Consider the following 24,004-nt stretch of genomic DNA (forward strand, 5'->3'; position numbering starts at 1 on the left):
TGTGGGCCTATATTTCTGCTGGAGGTCCTGGACATCTTGTTTAGATACATGGCATCTTTGATTATATCAAATACCAACAGATAAAAAAATCAAACAGTGACTGACTCTGTTAGAAATCTTATAATGGGCCATGTTTAGATCTTCCAACTGGACAATAATCCAAAAACAAACCTTAAAAACAAACACTGAGCACAAAACCAAGCTTCTGCTATGGCCATTCCAGTTCCCTGACCGCTGAACCCTATAGAAAATGAGTGTGGTGAACTGAAGAGAAGAAGCACCATCATGGAGCTGGATCGGAAGGGTCTGGAGAGATTCTGGATGAAGGAATTGTCTCTGATCTCTTGTCAGGTGCTCTCTAACCTCATCAGGCATTATAGGAGAAAACTCAGAGCTGTTATTATGCCAAATGGAGGTTTCAAAAAGCATTGAATAAAAGGGTGCCGTTAATTGTGTCCAATGTGTATTAGAGAAAAACATTTATGTCAATGATATTTCCCCCCATTTTAAATTCTTATTCTCCAATGAAAGGTTAGATTTATGTGAATTTTTAAAATAAAAGTTCAAAATGATTAACCAATGCAGCTTTGATCATATTTACCAAGGGTGCCAATAATTCTGACCACGACTGTATGTGACATAGGCTAATTAATATTATATCAAACAACTAATCAAATTAATTACTTATACAAATTTACTTTGAATTTGTATAAGTAATTTATTTTGAATCAAATACAATAATATTTAGATTTGGTTTAAAATGACTTTTGCCTTGATATTATTAATAATATTTTATCATATATTTCTTTATTAATGTATTTTATAAAATATAAATGTATGTACATTTTTTACATATTGTTCAGTGTTAGTTTTATTTTTTTATTCATAAAAATATACTACATAATTCTGGTAACACTTTAGTACAGGGACCAATTCTCACTATTAACTAGTTGCTTATTAGATTATTATTAACATATTGGCTGTTTATTAGTACTTACAGAGGACATTCTGCATGACCATATTCTACATCCCTAATCCTCCCCAATACCTAAACTTAACAACTACCTTACTAAATATTAATAAGCAGCAAATTAGGAATTTAGTTAAGCAAAAGTCATAGTTAATGGTTTGTTAATAGTGAGAATTGGACCTTAAAATAAAGTGTCACCATAATTCTAGTATATACAATTATAGAATAATGTATAGAATTATAGAACTCATTAAATAATCACTTTATGGCTGAATGGTTTGCCCAATAGAAATAGGTTTTGCTCAGCAAGCACAAAAAATATTTAAGTTTTGCCTACATGTATCACTTTTCCCTTGATACTTGCAGAGGTTTCCCATAAGACTGTGGGATTTAAACGTACATATTCTTGCATATTTTATATTTACAAGCTTATATTTACATATATTTTATTTACCTTATATAAAGAGTGTGTTAAGCAGCGAGGAGGAGCAAAACAGTCTCTCTGAGCTCTATTAGCAGCTGTAAGTGGCAGCCTGCCATAGGATCTGGGTGCTCTATTAGGAACCATTACCTGATGATGGTTAAACAGGGGAGAGATCCACTCACCTGTGGCTTCATGAATGCACACACACTCACACACACACACACACCCTGTAGTTCCAGCTGGTGTAAACTGTATTTCGGTTTCTGTTTGTAGCTTTGTTGGAGGTAGACAGGTAAAGGGTGTTAATGGTTAATGGTTTCTGAACTGTTATTTAGCTTAAATGTTAAGCTTCGGTCTCCCCGCATCCTCCCCTGGGCGTGAGGTGTTGTCCCCTGCCTAGGGAAACATTTCCTCTCCCCTAGAAACACACATCATCATGAAGGGGTTGACTTACAGGGCTTTCCCATGTGACTCCTCTCCCCCATCCTGTCATTTGTTTTCCTGACACGGTTGGGCATTGATAAATGAAGGTGTGTGTGTGCTGCTATCCTTGCCCTGTGTCTTTGCAGCAACCTTTTATCACACCCAGTCACATGCACCCAGCATGGATACATAAGGGCAGTGGTTATCTCAAAATGACTTAAAATAAGACAAAACAAGCATTCATATAAGCCTTTGAAGAACCAGGATTCCCACAGTTTAGAAAAACCTGGATATATGAGGTAGTCTGATTTCAAAAATGTGATTTCCAGACCTGGAAAGTCATGAAAATGTATAAAATGTTATTACTCCATGGACATTTGTATATATTTTATTAATATACATTTTTGTGTTTATACCAAGCCCAAAATATTTATCAGGAAGAAATTGTGAGTAAAATTCCTATTTTTAATCCAGAAAAAAATGGAATAGTCATGGGCTTCGAATATTATCGTGGACATTAAGGAGCCTTGAAGTCTATAAGATTGAGAACCACTGCTCAAGGGCACTCCCATTACACCCCAGTACATTAATTATTTAAAGAACTACAACCACTAAAAGCACAGGTTTTGCTTTATTCATAAATAATTTTGATCTTCTTGAATTATTAGTGCGATTTATCTTGGGTTAAAGTCTCATCACACTCACAAAAACAGCTAAACATGAACAATCAGACAGATAAAGCTCAAGATCTGGTCATAAAATACAATTTTATTGTAATATAATTTTAAACTACTTGGTCTAGGTTAAGTAGACTCAACAGAAAGCCGCCGTACCCTTAAAGTTCTCTCACATCTGGAACTCAATGGAGCACTCGATGTTCTCCGGACTCAAGCCGTCTTCAAAGGCGAACAGAAAATACATCACCTTGCGAACCTTGGCCAGCTCGGCTATCCTCTCGCCGAACTCCTGAGCGTCAGCCTCGTAGCATTGGATGAGATCGTCGTCTGCGCTTTTCCAGAAGAGGCCTGTCGGTTCGAGGAGCTGGCGGGTCATGAGGTGGGTCAGGTCGGGCGTCCAGAGCTGGGAGGTGGCGATGATGTTGAGGCGGCCGGGTGCGGACATGCGGATGTTCCAGCGGGTGAAATGCAGGGCCTGTTCGGAGAAGTCCAGATGGTAGACGTGCTCGTTGGACTTCAGTAGACGCTCTCCGTCTTGACGTTTCTGGCCTCGCTGCTGCAGAGACTGTACTCTCAGACGCATCATCTCCGTCAGCTGTATATCAGGGTTGAACGTCAGCTCAAGAGACATGTTCCCAGTGAAGATGTTTTGAAACCTGATAGCTTAGGGCTTCTTCTCTTGTCTGGCCAGATTAGGCTTGTTATCCACCGTGTGACTTCTGTGGTATGAGTGCCACAGTGAGACCTTGTGCTCTGAAACCAACTTATTTCACAGTGTGGGTTTTTGTTTAGATGTTTGTTGCTCTGGGCAACAGCAATGCTGGGCTCTCCAAGAGGGAATTCGAGACATCTGTGTTTGCTACATGTGTTTGTTTCACATTCACTGTCGATAGAGTTTACTCCCAACTGAACAGAAGTCACCTGCAGTCAGCATCACAATGTGTACCTGAGCCCAGATAATGGACCTGCTCCTCTTGGAACAATTACCACAGAGGTGTACTTGAAATCTAATCTCTGTTCTGTCCCAGAGGACTCGCTCAGGATGAAAGAGATGTAGTTGTCCTATACAACATCCAAATCACCCTGGTGTCCTTCCCTCAATTGTCTTTAACATTCAGGAAAATGCTGCTTTTTTGACCTGCATCTGTCTGTATTTATGAACTTTTAAATTGATAAGCAATGACATGAACCTGATCCACGAAATATTACACGTTATTGGAAACTCGTCGAGTTTTTGTTTTTATTTTTTTTCTTTTGATGAAAATATCCTGTAAATGTAGACAGTATTTTGTCATGTCATTAATTTTAGTTCTTTGACTAAAATGACAAATGATGAGAAATAAAATAAAATATGTGATCAAATATTATTTATCAACAAAACTAATAGGTGACCCTGGACCACAAAACCAGTCATAAGGTAAAAATTTTTGAAATTGAGATTTATAAATCATCTGAATAAATATACTTTCCATTGATGTATGGTTTGTTAGGATAGGACAATATTTGGCTGAGATACAACTATTTGAAAATCTGGAATCTGAGGGTGCAAAAAATCTAAATATTGAGAAAATCACCTTTAAAGTTGTCAAAATGAAGTTCTTAGCAATGCATATTACTAATCAAAAATTAGGTTTTGATATATTTATGGTAGTAAATTTACAAAATATCTTCATGGAACATGATTTTTACTTAATATCCTAATGATTTTTGGCATAAAAAAATCAATAATTTTTACTCATACAATGTATTTTTCGCTATTGCTACAAAAATACCTGTGCTACTTAAGACTTGGTCCAGGTTTTGTGGTCCAGGGTCACATATTTAGTTGACGGTAATGTGAAAAATAAAAAATAAAATAAAAAAAATCTTAAACAACATTAGAACGCTATTTTGTTCTTCAGTTCTTATCTTCTTATTTTCCTGCACAGGTTTGCAGCAGTTTGACAAAATGTACTAAAAACATACACTCTTATACATTACTTACAGTAATTGTTCAGTACTTGTACAGTACTTGTATCAGTTTAAGATCAAAACACAATTAAATTTAATTAATAGAAAAAAACTAGAGGTTATTATGCAAACACAAGAATTTTGTCTGCCTAATAGGTCAAGTGTATTGTCCTTGTTAAAGCTGCAGTCCGTAAGTTTTACCTCTTTGTCGCCCTCTCTGTTTGAAAACCTGGAATTGCAGTTACTTGCGGAATTATCTTCCTTGCGTGGGTTGTACTCTGGCATGGCTCCTATATATTCCCGGTGTGAATCCTATACTTAGTAATCACAGATTCTAGCCTACGTCTTGGAATATATGACCCAAATAAGAATTTTCACCGGATATAGTCATCTGAACAAGTACGTATCAAGTCTGCCACATTTGTTCTGACCAACTGAGGAAAAAGCATTACAATAAATCGTGCTACCAATGGTGATTTAATATAACGATCGATTAGCTCATATCACATCAAACCGTGCAAATTATTATTATTGTTATACTTTATTCTCAGATTATTAATGTTAACAACATCAGCATTGCGTGACTATGAGTATAGTGTGTGTGTGTAGATTTCAATTTCTGTACAGTCTAATCACTAATTGTCATACCATTTGAATTTCATACAAAGAAATTATTTTAACCCAAAAAGCAAACTATGCTCCCTTCGAACTGGTTTTCTTTAAAATACAAATCTTGTGTAATCCCAGGCTATCTGTAATCAGAAACACATTTAAAACTGGAATATTATTTAATTTCATTCACATGTGTTTCATATAATCCTTTCTGGATTACAATCCGCCATCAAAATGATTTTTTGACATTCAATTATTCTAGCTGCTGTGAGAAAAACGATCTGCCACCTGCAGGATCCTCACATGCGATAACCTAGTAGCTGGGACAACTTCTTTATGTTTACAGACATGACGTAATGATGCAGCAGCATGCTCGAATTTCCCGCGAAAACCTACCCGTACCACTCATATTAGAAAACATTATTATAAGCTAACCGTTGTGATTCGGGCTAAAGTAAGGCGATAGTTTTGAACACTGGCTGGTTATGTACTTGCTCAAATATTGATTTCGGATCATTTTTAACCAAAGAAAGTTACGGACTGCAGCTTTAACTAAAACTATTAAAAATCATTAATCATGTTAATACAATTATTAGATAAATATTATTTTATTTAAAAGAAAACTTTTAAATAAAATAGTGGATGAAAAACATTTGGTAACACTTTACTTAAAGGGGTTCTATTATGCTTTTTCACTTTTTGAATTTTAGTCAGTGTGTATGTTTGGGCATATAAAAGATCTTAAAACTTACAAATCTCGAAGTCCTTTTTAAAAAAAATCAATTTTCAAGAACTACAACGAACGGCTCGTTTGGACTACAGCATTTGTTTTCCAGGCCCATTAGAATATCATTAAAATAATTCCCACCTACAGAAATTCGAATGGTTGGGGGCTGGGGAGGGGCGAGGTCGTGGTTAGAACCATAGACTGTATAAAAATATGGAGTGTCCGTGACGTTGCCCGTAGGTTTCCGAAGAGCGTTTTTGAAGCCTAAAGTAGGCGGAGCCGGCCGTCATCATCTTGGCAGCGCGTCACTCCCGGATAATCGAAAATGGGCAAAGAGGCGGGAGCTGGTTGCTGAAACCACGCCCACCTAGCTCGACGGTGGTGACAGCAGCGGCAATCCACCTGTCACTCAAGTGGCCACACCCTTAATTATGCAGAACTTTAAGGCTTAAAATAATTTAAACGGATGAGTTATAAAAAAGTTCAACCCCCTCACAGTTGTCATGAAGGGCAAAATTAGCTATATAGACCAAAACCACTTTTGTACCAGGCTGTAAACATATTTTTTTCTGCTGTAAATTTGGGCATTTTATCATGGGGAGTCTATGGGACTGACTCCCTTTTGGAGCGAGCCTCTAGTGGCCAGTCGATGAATTGCAGTTTTAGTCACTTCCGTATTGGTTTCACGAGAGAGACTAGAAGGTTGCCGCTTGGTTGAGTGCATCAGACAAGACGACGAAGAAGAAGTGCTGCTGTAGCCTCAAGTTTTCGCAAGTTATTACACATGCACCTGAATAATTATGTATGTAAATATGTATCTTACAATTATGAAAACGTTTTTATAATAAATTGCTGATAGTACAATACTGGACAATGATGTAATCTGCAGAATTTACACTTCAATTATGAGACTACAGTGTTCCCCATACATTGAGTGCGGGTGTTTTGTAATGCATTACATCATGTCGTAAATAATTATAACCAAATCAATTTAAGATGCAATTTGTATCAATGAATTGATAAGTGTAAAGTTACAATTATTCATGAGATTGAACAATGCATTATAAGGTGCATTACAAGGCATAATTATTGCATTAAAACTGCTTTTATAATGCATCATACATAAAGGCTGTAAGTAAAGTGTATCCAAACATTTAAATAAAAATGAGAAAGGTTGTCTTATCAACTAACCATAATAAAATAAGATTATGTTGAAGTACTGAAATTTCTGAAACTCAAAAAAAAATTTAAGAATAAAACTAATAAAAAATGACAAATGCACATAACAAAATTACAAAAACTTTTACTAAAATTGAAATGGCACTACATGTCACTTTTGTCTCTTTCTAGCTTATCCCAGACTGGAAGGAGCAGGAATGGGATCCAGAGAAGGCAGACTCTTATGCAGGAATATTCCACTTCCGCTTCTGGCGGTTTGGGGAATGGGTGGACGTGGTGATCGATGACCGTCTCCCCACAGTGGATAACCAGCTGGTGTACTGCCATTCAAATGATAGCAACGAGTTCTGGAGTGCCCTTGTGGAAAAAGCCTATGCCAAGTAAGCAGTTCAGGCAGCAGACAAATTCAAAAGGTCTATACAGAGATTAACATTCAAGTAGTGTGATAACATAGTGATGCTAAGTTCTTTCTCTATACCATTCAAGAGTTTATGGCTGCTATGAGGCCCTGGATGGTGGAAACACAGCTGATGCCCTGGTGGACTTTACTGGCGGCGTGTCAGAACCCATGGACCTTCTGGAAGGCCAGTTTCCTCAGGATGAAGTCGCCAGAAACCAACTCTTTGAGAGAGTGCTCAAGGTCCATAATCGAGATGGCCTTATCAGCTGCTCTATCAGGGTGAGAAGGACACTCTTACTTTATTTTAGTATATTTTAGTACAGTATACTTTATATATATATTATATTTTTATATTTATTCCTATATTTATACACTATGGAAACACATGTAGTACATATTATTGATCAGCATTTGTCTCACGTCTGTCAAGATTTGTATTCAGACACTCATCCATCTATTAATCCAGCCATCCATCATTTTTTCTGCCTTCATTTATTTTCTTTTATAAGACTACCTTCCCAGACTCAAAGCAATCTTTGATTGTGTGTGACTTGCTTATCAATGGTCTGTGATTCCTTTCATACATGGGGAAAAAACTAAGTTTTTGAATATCTTCATAGCTGGAAGTTGTTTTTCTTCACTAGGATATCAAATAAAATGCCTCTCAGTGCAAAAGAGAACTCAATTGAGTGTTCAGAAACATTTAGAAATTCATTTGAACAGCATCATCTGATGTGCCAGACAGGTCTGTTATGTAAGCAGGTTATCTGGGGATCATAACAGAAACAACTTTATCAAGTTTCACCACAACTTAAGGGCTTTTGTTCAAATGTTGAGGAGAAAATTAAACGGTTTGCATTGATTTATAAATGTTCTGTTAAATACTCAACAAAGTCCTTTCATGTCCAAGTTCAGTCACTCTGTCCATTCTTACAACTTAGTCTTGATTATGTCGACACAATTATTCATGTCACAGAGCCTACAAGTCTATGCATATTGCCAGCTTCATTTGCACAGCAAGCCCTCTGCTCACTGGAGTGTGATAAATGGGCGTGGCTTGTCTCCTACTGATTAACATCACCATATTTCACTGTACCATGAAATAACGGCCGATATTTTCATAATCGATAATTCACAGACAGTTCATGTGCTTGCATTCTAATCATGGATAAAGATTATTATGCTTTTGGATAGACTTGAAATTGATGTTCAGCAATCTAACTGAAATTTGAACTTTGGTGTACAGGCAACCACAGTTGAAGACATGGAGGCAAGACTGGACTGTGGGTTAGTGAAAGGCCATGCCTATGCGGTGACCGACGTTCGCAAGGTCCGTCTGGGACATGGCCTTCTGGCGTATTTCAAGTCAGAAAAGCTACACATGATTCGCATGAGGAACCCCTGGGGTGAAAAGGAGTGGAGTGGACCATGGAGCGATAGGTGAGACTGCCCCCTCTTGGATTGGAGGTATTACATACAGACTCTATAGCAGGGGTATCCAATCCTGTGGATTTTAGTTCCAACACACTTGCCTAGAAGTTTCAAATGAGTCTAAAGAGCTTGATTAGTTGGTTCAGGTGTGTTTAATTGGGGTTGGAGCTAAACTCTGCAGGACAGTGCCCCTCCAGGATCTGATTTGGACACCCCTGATCTAGAGCATGGTGTATGACAGGGTTTGCAAATGCCTGTGGATTTGTGAGGAAACTGCAGGGGGTATGAGTTGATGGAAAGCTAATAAGTAGGTCATAAGCATGTAAAATTAAAATATATAAATCATTTTAAAATAAAAACAATCAAAATAAATCCCTTACTAAAAACATGAAACATTTCATTAGTTTACCTGCATGTGACCAATAATCTAAATTAGAGAACTGTGAATATGTAGATGTGTTGTTAAAGGATTGAAATATTATTTGAAAATGTCATGGGGTACTTCGGGTAAACGTAAGTAAAACTAAAGGTTTGGGAATAATTAGAAAGAAACTGAATTATTTTTTTAATTTTTTATGATGGGAGATAAGGGAGCTAATGCCTTGTTTAGACTGTCAGTCCAAATCTGATTTTTGTGCACATCCATTTGGAATCTGATCATATTTAGCAAGTGTAAACCGCAAAAAAAAAAAAATCACATTAAAGGGATAGTTCACCCAAAAATGAAAATTCTGTAATTAATTACTCACCCTCATGTCGTTCCAAACCCGTAAGACCTTCGTTCATCTTTGGAACACAAATTAAGATATTTTTGGTGAAATCAGAGAGCTTTCTGACCCTCCATATACATCACGAGAACTACCACTTTAAGTTTCAGTTCCGTTGAATTGACTTTATACAACAATTTCTCCCCTTCCAGGACAGATTCCGCCTCCATTCACAAGAGTACCAATGAATAGTGGCGAAGACTGACATGGAAGAGAAAGAAATTGTTGAATAAAGTCTTTTTTTTTTGTTTTGTTTCTTTGCATACAAAAAGCATTCGCGTAGCTTCATAACATTACGGTTAAAGCACTGATGTCACATGGACTATTTTAACGATGTCCTTACTACCTTTCTGGGCCTTGAACGTGGTAGTTGCGTTGCTGAAAAAGCAGAGTCAGAAAGCTCTCGGATTTCATCAAAAATATCTTAATTTGTGTTCCAAAGATGAACGAAGGTCTTACAGGTTTGGAACGACATGAGGGTGAGTAATTAATGACAGAATTTTCATTTTTGGGTAAACTATCCGATTTTATAATACGTTTTTGTTCGACCTGCACTTCCCAAAAACACATTGTTTCTGCACCAACTGTCAGCATGTTTCCTACAACAATGTCTGACATTTTTACATTTTAAGTGGCAAAAAAAAATGTTAGAGCGGTCAGACTGAATCAGATTTTCTGAAATGTCATTTGAATCAGTGTTTGCAGAAACAAGGTTGTGTTGTTGTGAAGTGCAGGTCGAGATAAAAATAACAATATACTGCTAGTCGGCACAGTTTACACTCCTCTTTAAATTTTGAGACTGGTGGAGATGGCAGCATGGAATAAAGCCACATTTTTGGTGTAGGCATAGAAATGCAACTTCACTGACATAGAAACCAATGCAGATATTGCAGAAAATGAAAGAGGGACCCATCTGAACCCATCTGGGATCTGAACCATTGCGATACACAGTGTGGACAGTCAGTCATTTAGAATCCGATACACAATAATCAGATTTGGACTGACAGTGTGAAAGAAAGCCCTAGTTGCAAGCCAGACTCAAACCCAAATTTCCAAATGAGCACCAAAATTCTATGTGTTGAAGCACTTGCTATATTACGACGTGGCGTTGTGATCAGACATTTTTCATCAGACACACATCTTCCCAACACTCAATTCTTTATAATCTCTACAAAAACAGAGTGAAAGCACATACAGAAATGATTTGTCCTTTTGCCTTCTCTAGCTTCCTGCAGTGTAGTGCTATACTTCCTCAGAGGCTAGAGAAAACCATTTCTCTCCTTCCTCTTGAGATGATTTCAGTATAAATAACACATAGCCGAAGTGTCTATTCTTATCGCTGACTGGTGTGAAATTGAGATATCAAGCCAGGCAGGCTGGTATAAAATAGGAAGCTGCTGTGATTGAAATGCAGAGGTCTGAGGGTGTTAAGAAGACATCCACCTCCTTTCATTTAAATAACTGTGCTCTTGTTTGATGACACCTACCCTAAATATCCACCACTGCAAGTAGCAACATACTATTAAAATGGGGCTGTGTAATTGCAGAGAGGAAAATCTTGAAAATCCTTCTCATCAGTCTTTGTTCAAGTGCTACAACAGACAGGGTTATATTTGCCTCTGAATTATTTACTGGCCAGCCAGAAGACTCTTATTGAGGTGAAGGCAATCTTTCTTCATATTTCTGCTTGATGAATTATTTATTCTGGGCTTGATTAGAAATACTTGGTTAAGTGCTCTATTTCTTTCACAAAATTCTAGGAAATCTTAGTTGATGGTTATTGGACGCAGGCTGTTGTCAGTGAGTATAGTCGTGTGTGTCGTGTGTGAATGTTTATTTCTCTCAGTCTGGTGTACGATGAGTAATCACTGCTCTGTTTTGTAGCTCAGAAGAGTGGAAGAAAGTGAGCAAGAGTGAGAGAGAGAAGCTGGGCGTCACTGTTCAGGATGATGGAGAGTTTTGGTGAGGCTCGCTGTACTCTTACCTTCTAGATCAGTAGATCATAGTGTCTTAACACAGATGGGTTCCAGAAGTCTGAGACTACTAGTCAAAATGCTTCTGTTTTGCATATACTGTGTGTGTGTGTGTGTGTGTGTGTGCATATATATACAGTGGGTACGGAAAGTATTCAGACCCCCTTAAATTTTTCACTCTTTGTTATATTGCAGCCATTTGCTAAAATCATTTAAGTTAATTTTTTTTCCTCATTAATGTACACACAGCACCCCAGGGTTTTTTTTCATTATAATGAAAATAACTAATATATGCAATAACTAATCTTAATTGCTTGAAGTATTGGTTAAAGCATAAACAATTTCTACACAATTTATTAATCTAGGAAATGTATCAATATATTGTTTATTCGTTATATTATATTATATATTAAACACTTTGCAGTTAATTTGCAATTTGCATTAATCTAAAACATGAATCCAAAATCATTAACATTAGTTACTCCATTACATATGATGGACTAACAATGAAAAAATTGTTTGCATTTAGTAATCTAGGTTAATGTTAATTTATTTGTAAATATATGTTTATTTTTACTCTCTTTTTTTTTACACAGCATTTGTAAATCTATGTTAATGTAAATTAAGAAACGTACTATTGTAAATTAATGTTTGCATATAATACAGTAATGTTAATTAAAACACCTTGTAATGATAGTAATGTATTAATATATATGGAAATTAAGCTATATTAATACAGTAAATATTGTAAAGAATACTTCTCATTGTTAGTTCATGATATATAATGCAATGACTAATGTTAACATATTGAACCATTTTGTATTACCTTCAAGGGTTAAATTGTTAAACATTTTGTAAAAAGCAGATCAACTGAACAAAACAATTTGAGAATATCTTAGTGTTTGTTGTTACCCTGTTTTGCTTCAAAATCTTTATTTCTGTGTTTAAATCCGATTTTATCTCAGATTTAAATCCGATTTTATCCGGATTATTAAATCCAGGTTTTATACTATTGTACCCCAATGCATCTGATAAACACCTAAATTCTCCATTTATCATAAACTTCTGTTCCCCAACTGGCTGTAAACTGCTTCACCAGGATGAACTTTGAGGATTTCTCTCACTACTTCACCGACCTGATCCTGTGTCGACTGATAAACACGTCTTACTTGAGCATTCATAAGACCTGGGAGGAGGAGGTGATGAGGGGCTCCTGGATCCACCGAGACGACCCGCTCCGCAACCGCGCCGGAGGCTGCATTAACCATAAAGCCACGTTTCTGCAAAACCCACAGGTCAGTGTGCCTGTGTGCATCTGCCTTTTTAAAATGTTGTTCTTGTCCTGGAGGCATTTGATGCTTTGGGTCTTCATTGGACTGAGTTTAGTGTATGTTTCTGCCCACAGTATGTTTTTGATGTGAGAAAAGTGGAAGATGAGGTGCTGATCTGCCTGCAGCAAAAGGAACGCAGAGCTACTCCAAAGGAGGGCAAAGGCGAGCACCTGGCCATTGGATTTGACATCCATAGGGTACAAAATTACATTCCAACACAATACAAACCTTCACATCTGCCTGCAGATAAAGCCAATGATATAAGAACTAAAAATATAAGTACTGTATGGTATCCTGTCAACTTTTCTACCACCAGGTGGAGTTGAATAGGAAATACAGAATGCACTCAGCTCAGCAGAAGGTCGCAGGGTCAATCTACATCAACTCTCGCTGCATCTTTCTGAGGAAAGAGCTAAAGGAGGGACGTTACGTCATCATCCCCACAACCTTTGACCCAGGTCAACATGGAGAGTTCCTGCTCAGAGTCTTCACTGATGTGCCTTCAGACTGCAAGTAAAGTAGCGTCCAAAAAAAGTATAGACCACACTTGTTGCTTATTAGCATGCATATTACTAGCATATTGGCTGATTATTCATGCACATATTAATGCTTTATTCTGCATGACTAAATTCTAGATCCCGTAACCCTACCCCATACCTAAACATAATGTCTTGGTTACATATGGTAACCCACGTTCCCTGATGGAGGGAATGGAGATGTTGTGTCGAGTGTACGACACTAGGGGTCGCTCTTGGGAGCCCAAACACCTCTGACATCTTTGAGAAAAGGTCAAGGAAATTGCGTCTCAACCCACTCAGAGGCAATTCGGAGTTGTGGCATGAAGGACACAACGTCTCTGTTCCCTCCATCATCCTCACTCCCAGTGGGCAAGGTAGGCCTCTGGCCTGATAGGCCGTTAGGATTACATCCACAATCCATTAGGAGATCCTTTGTCTGGAGACAGCATTCCCATTCTGAAAGTCTGAAACTCTGAGTGCAATCTAGGTATGTGTGTAGGGCTCGCATTGGGCACAACAGAGACAGGTTAAGGTCCCCTTCTTGGAAGGGGATAGCTTGCAATGTTACCACCTGGTCCCTGAAAGGAGTGGTGAGAACCTTAGGCACATATCCAGGCCGAGGTCTCAGAACAATGTGAGAGTCTGCCGGCCCGAACTTCAGGCATGATTCATTAACGGAGAGGGCTTGAAGATCCCCCACCCTCTTGACAGAAGTGAGTGCAGTCAGGAGGGCTGTCTTCATAGAGAGGGCACTGAACTCAACTGACTGAAGAAGCTCAAACGGATCTCTCTGTAAAGCCTGCAAGACCACAGTGAGATCCCAAGAGGGAATCAGACGTGGCCTCGGGCGCCTCTGAGGAACCTAATAACCAGATCGTGCTTCCCCACCGATCTGCCTCCCACGGTGTCGTGGTTAGCCGCAATCGCGACCACGTACACCTTAAGTGTAGAAGCAGACAGGTGCCTGTCCAGGCCTCCTTGGACGAAGGAGAGCACAGATCCGATGTCACTTCTCCAAAGGTCCTTCCCCTGGGAAGAACACCAATTCACGAAAACGCGCCACTTCAGGTCGTACAGCCGCCTCGTCGAGGGGGCTCTGGCCTGAGTAATGGTATTCACCACTGCTGATGAAAGGTCTCTGAGTTCCTCCTGGTCGCGTCCAGGGACCAAACATGAAGGTTCCAGAGATCCGGGCGCGGATGCCAAATTATGCCCTTCCCCTGAGAAAGGAGGTCCAGGGAGGAACTGATTCACCAGGGAGGAACTGATGCCATGAGCATGACCCCCGAGAACCAGGTCCTGTTGGGCCAATAAGGGGCCACAAGCAGGAGCTGTTCTCCATCTTCCCTGACTTTGCACAGTGTCTGTGCAATGAGGCTCACTAGGGGAAATGCATACTTGAGTAGGCCCCTGGGCCAGCTGTGAGCCAGTGCATCTGTGCCGAGGGGAGCCTTGGTCAGGGAGTACCACAACTGGCAATGGATCGATTCCTACGAAGCAAACAGGTCCACCTGTGCCTGGCCGAACTGATTCCAAATCAGCTGAACCATTTGGGGGTGAAGCCTCCACTTGCCCCTGAGCGAGACCTGTCGCGAGAGGAGATCCGCTACACAATTGAGGTCGCCCGGGATATGAGTGACATGCAGAGACCTGAGTCTGTGCTGGCTCCAAAGTAAGTGATGGAATGAGTTGTGACATGCGATGGGAGCGAACACCACCCTGGTGGTTGATGTATGAAACCGTCGCTGTGTTGTCCATCCAGACCAACACGTGCTTGCCTTGGATCAAGGGTCGAAACCTCCTCAAGGCCAAAAGCACTGTCAACAACTCTAGGCAATTGATATGCCAATGCACCCGAGGGCCTGTCCAGACCCCTGATGCTGCATGCCCGTTGCACACGGCACCCCAGCCTGTCTTGGAAGCATCTGTTGTAACAACAATGCGTCTGGACACCTGTTCTAAGGGCACTCCTGCCCATAGAAAAGAGATGTCCTCCCAAGGACTGAAGGTACGGCGACACAACGGTGTGATGTTCACACAGTGTGAGCCGTGACACCATGCCCATCTCGGGACTCGGGTACGAAACCAGTGCTGAAGCAGTCTCATATGCATCAGTCCCAGCGGCGTGACCGCGGCTGAGGACTCCATATGCCCCAGGAGCCTCTGAAAGTTTTTGAGAGGGACCGCTGTTCTCTGCTTGAGAGCCTTCAAGCATTTCAGCACCGACTGAGCATGATCCTGAGAGAGGTGTGCAGTCATCGTAACTGAGCCCAATTCTATACAGAGAAAAGAGATACTCTGCACAGGGGAGAGTTTGCTCTTTTCCCAGTTGACCCGAAGTCCCAATCGGGCTAGGTGGTCGAGGACCATATCCCTGTGTGCGCAAACCAATTCCCGTGAGTGAGCTAGGATCAGCCAGTCGTCGAGGTATTTTAAAATGCGAATGCCCACTTCCCTGAGAGGAGCAAGGGCAGCCTCTGCGATCTTCGTAAAGACCCGAGGAGACAGGGACAGCCCGAAGGGAAGAACTTTGTACTGATATGCCAGTCCTTTGAAGGAAAACTGAAGAAATGGCCTGTGCCTTGGTAGGATTGAGACATGAAAGTATGCATCTTTCAGGTCTATTGCCACAAACCAATCCTGATCTCTGACACATGTTAATATGTGCTTGAGTGTTAACCCCGAGGGTGTTTTGGGGCCTGGAAAAGTTTTGACATGCCCTGACATTTGTGCTTTTTTCAGTTGCTTACAAACATTTGAATGTCTAAAGTTTAATAACACCGTAATCAGCACAAACTGAGCTACAATAATATGTGAGCAGCATGTATGTACGTGATTGTGTTTTTGAGAAAACAACGTTTATGCGTGCTTAGTGAAAAACTAACATTTTAAAGTCACTGAAATAAGGCCATAAAACACATACAGAACATTTGATCACAAGACTTTTGAGAACTGATCTTGAAGTCTAGAGTTTTTGCTTCAAAATTATGTGAAAATCATCTTACTCATTCACAGAAAACAATATATTGATTTAAATTTTCTAAGACACTTTTTGTGTAAAAAAGGTATATGCGAGGAGGCGTGAATGATCATGAATAACGATGTGATTCACACCTGAGAAGACAAAGGCCTGCATAATGAGCTGCATAATGAGCCTTTCAGTAAGGTGTGTGACTGAGAGGGAATTGCTACAAGAAAGAATGTGAGGAAAAAATAAATTTATATATTTTTTGTTTGTAGTTCATGGGAGCGTGTGCATCACATGGTCTTAGCTGTGGTTCAGGTTCTTGTGCAGGCAGGAATCTCCATTTCCATGACCAAGTGGGCTGCTTTGCTTTGGCTCTCTTTGCAACAGGTTCTTTAGCACTGTTATTCTCACATCTGAAATAAAAAAGTAAGCATGCTGTTTACACAAACTACATTATTAACATTATTGTGATGTTCACTGATACTAGTACTAATTTATCGAAACAAAGAACACAATTACCACATAGCAAACATATTTTACCATGAAGTAACTAAATCAAATGAAAGTAACATCTGTAAAATAGTGAATGCACAGTTACTCTAAAATTCTGAACGGAGTTGAAAACTGAACGAGTGCCCCCTTCCTTTGAGAGATGCAGGAGAATGCAAGAGTGGTGTATTCCCCACAGTACCTTAGTATAGTATGCATACTTCATGAGAAAACAATGCCAATTCTTACATTTTAACACCACATATTCTAGGAATAATAAAATTACAATTACTATACTGTGCACTTACTCAGTGTGATTTTCCAGCGAACTCAAAACTGAACATAATGCATGTGCCTTTCTTGTGCAAGATGCCGGTGATGCAGCCACAGTCCTAAACCAAAATGAAAACAGTTTCAAACATTTCAGCGTCATTACTCCATAAGACATGGGTATAACACATTCAAAATATTTACTCCAGAGCAGATCTTCATGAACAGAAGCTTAGTTACATTCATAAACACAAGCATGCTTTGTATGTAGGCCTATACAATCCAAGAACTATAGTTATAAACATATATGGCTATATTCGTGAACAGAGAATGTCCTATCACAGTAAAGTTTTGACTAATCATTCTTACTGACATTAGGCTAGTAACATTATAACTCATATTACTTTTATATCGTATTTCTGTCTGTTATAGAACATAAAAAACATCCTGGCATCGTGACATTTAGATGCTGTGAATGAAACTTCATAATGTTTCACTTGATTATACATTTAGTCAGGAATTATAGTTTGGAAAAAGTCTAACTAGTAAAATGTGTTCAAGTTGTGTGAAAACTAATACAAGTTGGTTAATAAAAAAAGACTTACTCATGTTTATGATCACTGCTGGATCAATCCGCTGCATTGTTTTTTCCTGAGGTAATCCAGCTTCTTGGGGTGAATTCTGTCTTATTCCTCTCAGCGCGACGCGAACAGTAAAACTTGAGGTCTTGCTGCTTTGTTTGCTGTGATGTGGGCGTTTACACGCCGCGCGCTTCACGTGGGCGTGGTCGCATTAGATATAATGAAGGGAGACATGAAAGATTGAACATCGCGTTGATTTCATATGGATTACTTTATCACAGAATATTTGCTTTCGATAAGACTTGCTTAGTTTAAAAGTAGTCATGTCAAGCTTTCTATAGATATATCTCTCATGTCTCTTTGTTGAGTATTTGCTGAGTTACAGTTCATTTTAATGACGCGTTTCTAAATAAAGATCACGCAGACCAAGGTGGCAGACTCCGCACCCTGTTTGTTTTCTTTATTTTATAAATGCACAAAGTTTTGTTGTTATTATGTGTGTATACAAATAAAAATAGACCATTTACAGATTCGATTGATGTATTGATCTTATCTGTAAGATCAAAACTGAAAGTGTCATTTAAGTTCTTTTCGGTGTTAACAGGAGAAGATGCCACAAAATGCGTATCCACGTTAGTCGACCCCAAAGGGTTAACATTCTGAACGGAAGCTTGTGAAGGGCCCGGTTCAGAGTCCTCAAATCCAGGATTGGTCTGAGCCCCCCGCACTTCTTGGGTACAATGAAGTACGGGCTGTAAAATCCCTTCTTCATTTCGACCAGGGGGACAGGCTCGATTGCACCCTTCTCAAGAAGGGTTGCAACCTCCGCCCGAAGAACAGCCACATTCTCACCTCGTACTGAGGTAAACAGAATGCCCCTGAACTTGGGCGGGCGCCTGGCGAACTAAATCGCATAGCTGAGCCAAATGGTTCTGAGGAGCCATCAGGAGGGATTGGAGAGGCTTAACCAAGCATCCAGATACCTTGCCAACAGTCTCAAAGGAACCATGTTTGACATACCTCAGGCAGGGTTCCTGTGGCTGAGCGGAGTGGAAGGCGCTGTGGTAGGAGGTTAAACGTCCTGTAAAACACACTGCGCCTTGTCCGCAGGGTCTGTCACATGTGCCACGGACAGATGAGGGAACATGAGTTCGCCAGCATGCATCGTGTTGGCTGAGTGATAGACCCTTTCCATCTGAACGTGAGGAGGTCTGTTTCCAAACAGGTTCTGATGCATGGTTTCAGCGTCCGGCCGTCACAAATGGGAGGGCCAAAAATGCTGTGTGTGTGACCCAGAGAAGAAGGAAATTGCTCTTTTATTGACCAGGTGGTGGCTATCTGCCAGGTGGCAGACAGCCATGATGGAGCCGAATCCACCTCCCATCCCCCCATCAGAATTGGATTCAGGCTGGCCAGATGGTCCCTCCTCCCTAGGTCGCCTGTCTCAGGAACGCTTTGAAGCCTTGCAAGGGTTCCTGGTGCCCTGATGACGAGCTGGCGGTGCCACCTTCCTGGGTCGCCTGTCTCAGGAACGCTTTGAAGCCTTGCAAGGGTTCCTGGTGCCCTGATGACGAGCTGGTGGTGCCACCTTCCTGCGAGTGGTGGGCCGTTGGTCAGGCTTGACTGAAAGCCCAGGCTGTTGCGAGACCTCAGCAGTACTCGCAGGGGGCCATACCCGGCGACGTGCAGATGGGGGCTGCTGACTCGAGGGTGCAAGAGCAGGACCTGACCCACGCAGAGGCAGGAAGTGTTTGATGGCCTCCGTCTGCTTCTTCACCATGGAGAACTGCTGGGTAAATTCTTCCACAGTGTCGCCAAAAAGACCAACCTGTGAAATGGGGGCATCAAGAAAACGTACTTTCTCTGCTTTCCGCATCTTGGACCAACTCAATCGCTCTCTCCACCTGGAAAACCTCCGTATACCCCCTCACTGGACCCCCATCGAGGGTGGTGAGGGCAGAGGAGCCGGTGTACCGTGTTCTGGCCGAAAAAGGGGCCTTCCACGATTTCGTCAGCTCCTCGTGCACTTCTGGGAAGAAACTCTTCCACTCCAGCCCGATGCTCTTGGATGCCCGGGCAAGCACGGCTGCCATCTCAGCGTCAGCCTCGGACTGAGGCTCTGCGCCCGTAGGTGCTTGCTTAGCCGAGTCATCTGCTTCCGATGGCTCAAGCACGCCCTCCAATGTTGCGATCGACAGTTTGTCCTGCTCGCGAGCCCCGAATGAGAGATTGAGCCCACCCAGGGACACTCTCAAACTCATCCGAATACTCGACCAGTAAGCACGAAGCAAGGGAAAAACGGGAAGCTTGTGGGGATTGCCCCGGCGAAACGAATCCCTCTCCAAATTTTTTTTTATACTAGATAAAAAAGATTTCTGAATAAGAACATATTATTTGCAGTGTGCTTGTTGTCAAGTCAACATAAGTTTACGTTTTTAAGTTTTTCATGTAATGTTACTATTTTATTTGTATATTTTAGCTTTATTTTGGTTCAAAATCAACCAAATTGATTTTTAGTCGTTTTAGATTTAAATTTTGTTAACATTAACAACACTGGTACCTTGCTGATATTGTTCCTGCGTGTGTTTCCTTAGAGAATTAACTCTGGACGAGCCTCCACAGACATGCTGGACTGGGATGTGCGGTTACCCTCAGCTGGTCACCCAGGTGCATGTGTTAAGTGCCGAAGGCCTGCAGGGCCAAGATGCCAATGGAGGTATGTCTAGTATTTCTATATATAACAGATATATTGCAATGTGTGTTTAGAGGGACAAAATCCAATAGCTGAAGATCAGCACTTTTTATTTACCTTGATAAAAGTTTCATTTATGATTTATCCTTTTGAAAAATATTCTTTCTTCTGGATGTGATTATACTAATAACAATGTGCAGTTGATTTCTCCCCGTAGACCCTGAAATCAGTGCTCTATAATCTGCAGTCATGTACATTTTTTAAAGATAGTTCACCCAAAAATGCAGGTTTTTGTGTCATTATTCGGTGCAGTAAATTACTTTTGGGTGAATTATTCCTTTAAGCCATTATAGATTCAGACACTTATGCTGTTTAATAAGTCTAGAGTTTTTACATACAGAAATCTCTTTTGACCGCACACAGAGCTACAGTGCTTGATCTCCCACAAGACACGCTCTTGACTTCTGCACTGGAGGTACTGACTTTTAGCTGCTGCTTAGCATCTAAATGTATCTCCCTCCCCTTATAGAAATGTGAGCATGTGATAAGATTAATCTGAATTCTGAAATGTGTCCAAATCTGCCACACCGTATCTTGTTTATTTGTAGCACTGAATAATATTTTTTTTTAAATGCATGTTTTTGGTGTGACTAGCATTACTTAATGCTCCAGTGTCTTTAATTCTCTAGTGTCAGTTTGTGTCCTTTGTTACACCTCAGTACTCTGGTTTTAGATTTGCATTTATGTACTTAGTGACACTTTCTTACCAAAGTGAATTATGATATTGTACAAATCACAAATAACAAAACGTGCAAAGATAGTCTACCAAGATAAAATCCACAACAATTCCAAAGATATGACAGTGAGTCTCTAATGACATGTTAAGTGAAAGAATAAATGAATGCAGGGAGTTTTATGGAGTTTAGATGTTTTTTTGTTTAGTTTTTTTGATGATGATGAATGAAAGGTGTTGGTTTGAAATCAGAGTTTAGTTTGTTTGGTTGTTCAAAGAAAACTGGTGTTTTCTCCACCCGAGTTGTTGCTTAGCCTCAGTGGTAAACAGGTGGTATTCACAGTGGTGATGTAAACACAGTAATGATGGGAGAACTGGGTGAAACTGAACTCAGGTTCAGTGCAAGCTATTTTTTATTTCCACTTTGACTGTTTTCAGTGCATTTGCATTGTATTTGTTTCTTTATGGTGCACTACAAAAAGGATTTTTGTCATTAATCATCTGTTGAACAAGACATTTATTCTAGAATTGTTTTCAGTGAATATATATCAAATATAAATATATATACACTACTGTTCAAAAGTTTGGGGTCAGTAAGACTTTTTTATTCAGCAAGGGTTCATTATTGTTTAAAAGTGGTGGTAATTATATTTATAATGTTACAAAAGATTTCATTTAACTGCTGTTTTTTTTTACTTTCAATTCATCAAAAAAATCTGAAAAATGTATCTCAGTTTCCACAAAAATATTAAGCATCACAACTGCTTTCAACATTGATAATTAAAAAAAAAAAAAAAGTTTCTCGATAAAAAAAGTTTCTCGAGCACCAAATCAGCCTATTAGAATGCTTTCTGAAGGATCACGTGACACTGAAGACTGGAGTAATGCCTGCCTGCTGAAAATTCAGCTTTGCCATAACAGAAATAAATTACATTTTAAAATATATTCAAATAGAAAAATTGAAATAATATTGAACAATATTACTGTTTTACAGTGTTTTTGATCAAATAAATGCAGCCTTGGTGAGCATAAGAATAAAGAATAACACTCTTACGTCAAATAGAAATATCTTGTTAAAAGTTGTTTAATTTTTTTTTACTAGATAACAAAATTACTGATTATGAAAATATTTTTGCAGTGTGTAATTGGTAGAGATAGCATATCCATGCTTTGAACGCTATCATATAAAGTGTGTTGCTGTCTCATGTCTTTTTTCTTTAGCCTCTGACCCATATGTGATCATCACCTGTGAGGGGGAGAAGGTTCGCTCCCCCGTGCACAAAGACACACGCTGCCCCAGTTTTGACGTTAAAGGAATATTCTACCGCAGAAAGCCAAAGGAAGGCATTCACATCGAGGTGAGTTGGAAGTATGTAATTACATCTCTTCCTCCTTCAGTCCTTTCCACAAACTGCTACAGATCTCCTTCCCTGTACTGGTATGTACACTGATCTGTTCCTCTCACCTTATTTCTGTTTTTCTTCTCTATTTCTCCTGCTTAACCCTTCTGACTGCTCCATGACGAACTCAGATCTACAATAAGAATGTGATTGTTGACACCTTCCTGGGTCAGGTGACCCTCTTTAGTGACCCTAACGACCGCCAAGAGCAGCACACGGTCTACCTTAAAGACAAGGGTGGTCGTCAAGACAACAACCTTCCAGGCACACTGACTGTGCGCCTGATCACCTGCACCACTTTAACCAACATCTGATCATGCATCCTACCACTTCACTCTCTCTGCTTGTGTTCCTCGTTCACCCACAATGCCTTTAGCCCTCATAATTTTCTACTGATTTTTTTTTTCAATGAACGGTTAGTTGACCCTAAAAAAAAAAAAAGTATAATTCTGTCACTATATCATGTCACTTCAAACCTTTTGCTGTTATTTTTTCAGTGGAGCAAAGAGGCAGAAGTTTAATGAATCTTAATGGCCACATCCATAAAGCCCTTAAAGGTATAGTTCACCCAAAAATGAACATTCTGTCATCATTTATTAAGGCTAATGATACATGAGGCAACTTCTTTTGAGCAATATTACTTGAGAATGGGTAACAAATTTTTATCTGGATATCTTAGATTGGTCGTGGGCCCTGTGTCTCACCTGGTTGCCCATTGACGGCAACATTGCTAAAAAAGTTGCCCCGTGTATCATCAGCCTAATCCTCAAGTTGTTCCAAACCCGTATGAGGTACTTTTCTTCTGTTAAACACAAAAGAAGATATTTTGAAGAATGTTCACAACCAAACAGTTGACGGTAGCCATTGACTTCCATAGTACTGTATATTTTCCATGGTATGGAAGTCAGTAGCTACCGTCGACTGTTTGGTTAACAACATTCTTCAAAATATCTTCTTTTGTGTTCAACAGAAGAAAGTAGTTTGTACAGGTTTGGAACAACTTGAGGGTGACTAAATGATGACAGAATTTTCAGTTATCGGTGAACTATCCCTTTAAAAGCATAATTAATTAGTCCATTTGGTATTTTTCAAATCTTTTGAAGCCATGTGAGGCATAGACCTTAGTCAGAGTAGCACTACATTTAATCTTTGACAGAAATGAAAGCAAGGTTGTGAGGGATAGAGGTACAGTGCGTTCAATGGATTGTACTGTTGTTTAACATCATACCGATTGTTCAGCTGACCAAACTTCTTTCTGAAAAGCTTTCAGTAGACAAAAACTCCATAAAACTGTTTTAAAGTTGTGAGTTGTGAAAATTATTATGAAAATGTATACATGCCATTGTAAAGACTACTGTATATACCTCACAGCCTTGTTTTCATCCATGTTAAATTCAATATGGTGTCTAGTCTGACTAATGTCTATAGAAATGTAAGTCATTATTCAGTGATAATCTTCCGCTCCAGTGAGCTTTTATCTTGAGAACTC

The 24,004-nt window shown here is 39.7% G+C and overlaps 1 protein-coding gene across 1 annotated transcript in view; it reads left to right on the forward strand.

The window, feature by feature from the left end:
• The window catches only part of LOC107548164 (calpain-5-like), a 41,998-nt gene extending 18,912 nt beyond the window's left edge, over positions 1 to 23,086 (forward strand). The window contains exons 4-13 of the mRNA XM_016228731.1: positions 7,134 to 7,342; positions 7,449 to 7,641; positions 8,609 to 8,802; positions 11,445 to 11,522; positions 12,633 to 12,828; positions 12,939 to 13,061; positions 13,181 to 13,377; positions 20,285 to 20,406; positions 22,337 to 22,473; positions 22,647 to 23,086. Coding sequence (XP_016084217.1) covers positions 7,134 to 7,342; positions 7,449 to 7,641; positions 8,609 to 8,802; positions 11,445 to 11,522; positions 12,633 to 12,828; positions 12,939 to 13,061; positions 13,181 to 13,377; positions 20,285 to 20,406; positions 22,337 to 22,473; positions 22,647 to 22,829 — 1,632 coding nt within the window. The 3' untranslated portion in view covers positions 22,830 to 23,086. The remainder of the gene's footprint in view (positions 1 to 7,133; positions 7,343 to 7,448; positions 7,642 to 8,608; positions 8,803 to 11,444; positions 11,523 to 12,632; positions 12,829 to 12,938; positions 13,062 to 13,180; positions 13,378 to 20,284; positions 20,407 to 22,336; positions 22,474 to 22,646) is intronic.
• Positions 23,087 to 24,004: the final 918 nt, after the last annotated feature.

Source organism: Sinocyclocheilus grahami, unplaced genomic scaffold (assembly GCF_001515645.1).
Source record: "Sinocyclocheilus grahami isolate Dianchi unplaced genomic scaffold, SAMN03320097.WGS_v1.1 scaffold344.1, whole genome shotgun sequence".
Taxonomy (NCBI): domain Eukaryota; kingdom Metazoa; phylum Chordata; class Actinopteri; order Cypriniformes; family Cyprinidae; genus Sinocyclocheilus; species Sinocyclocheilus grahami.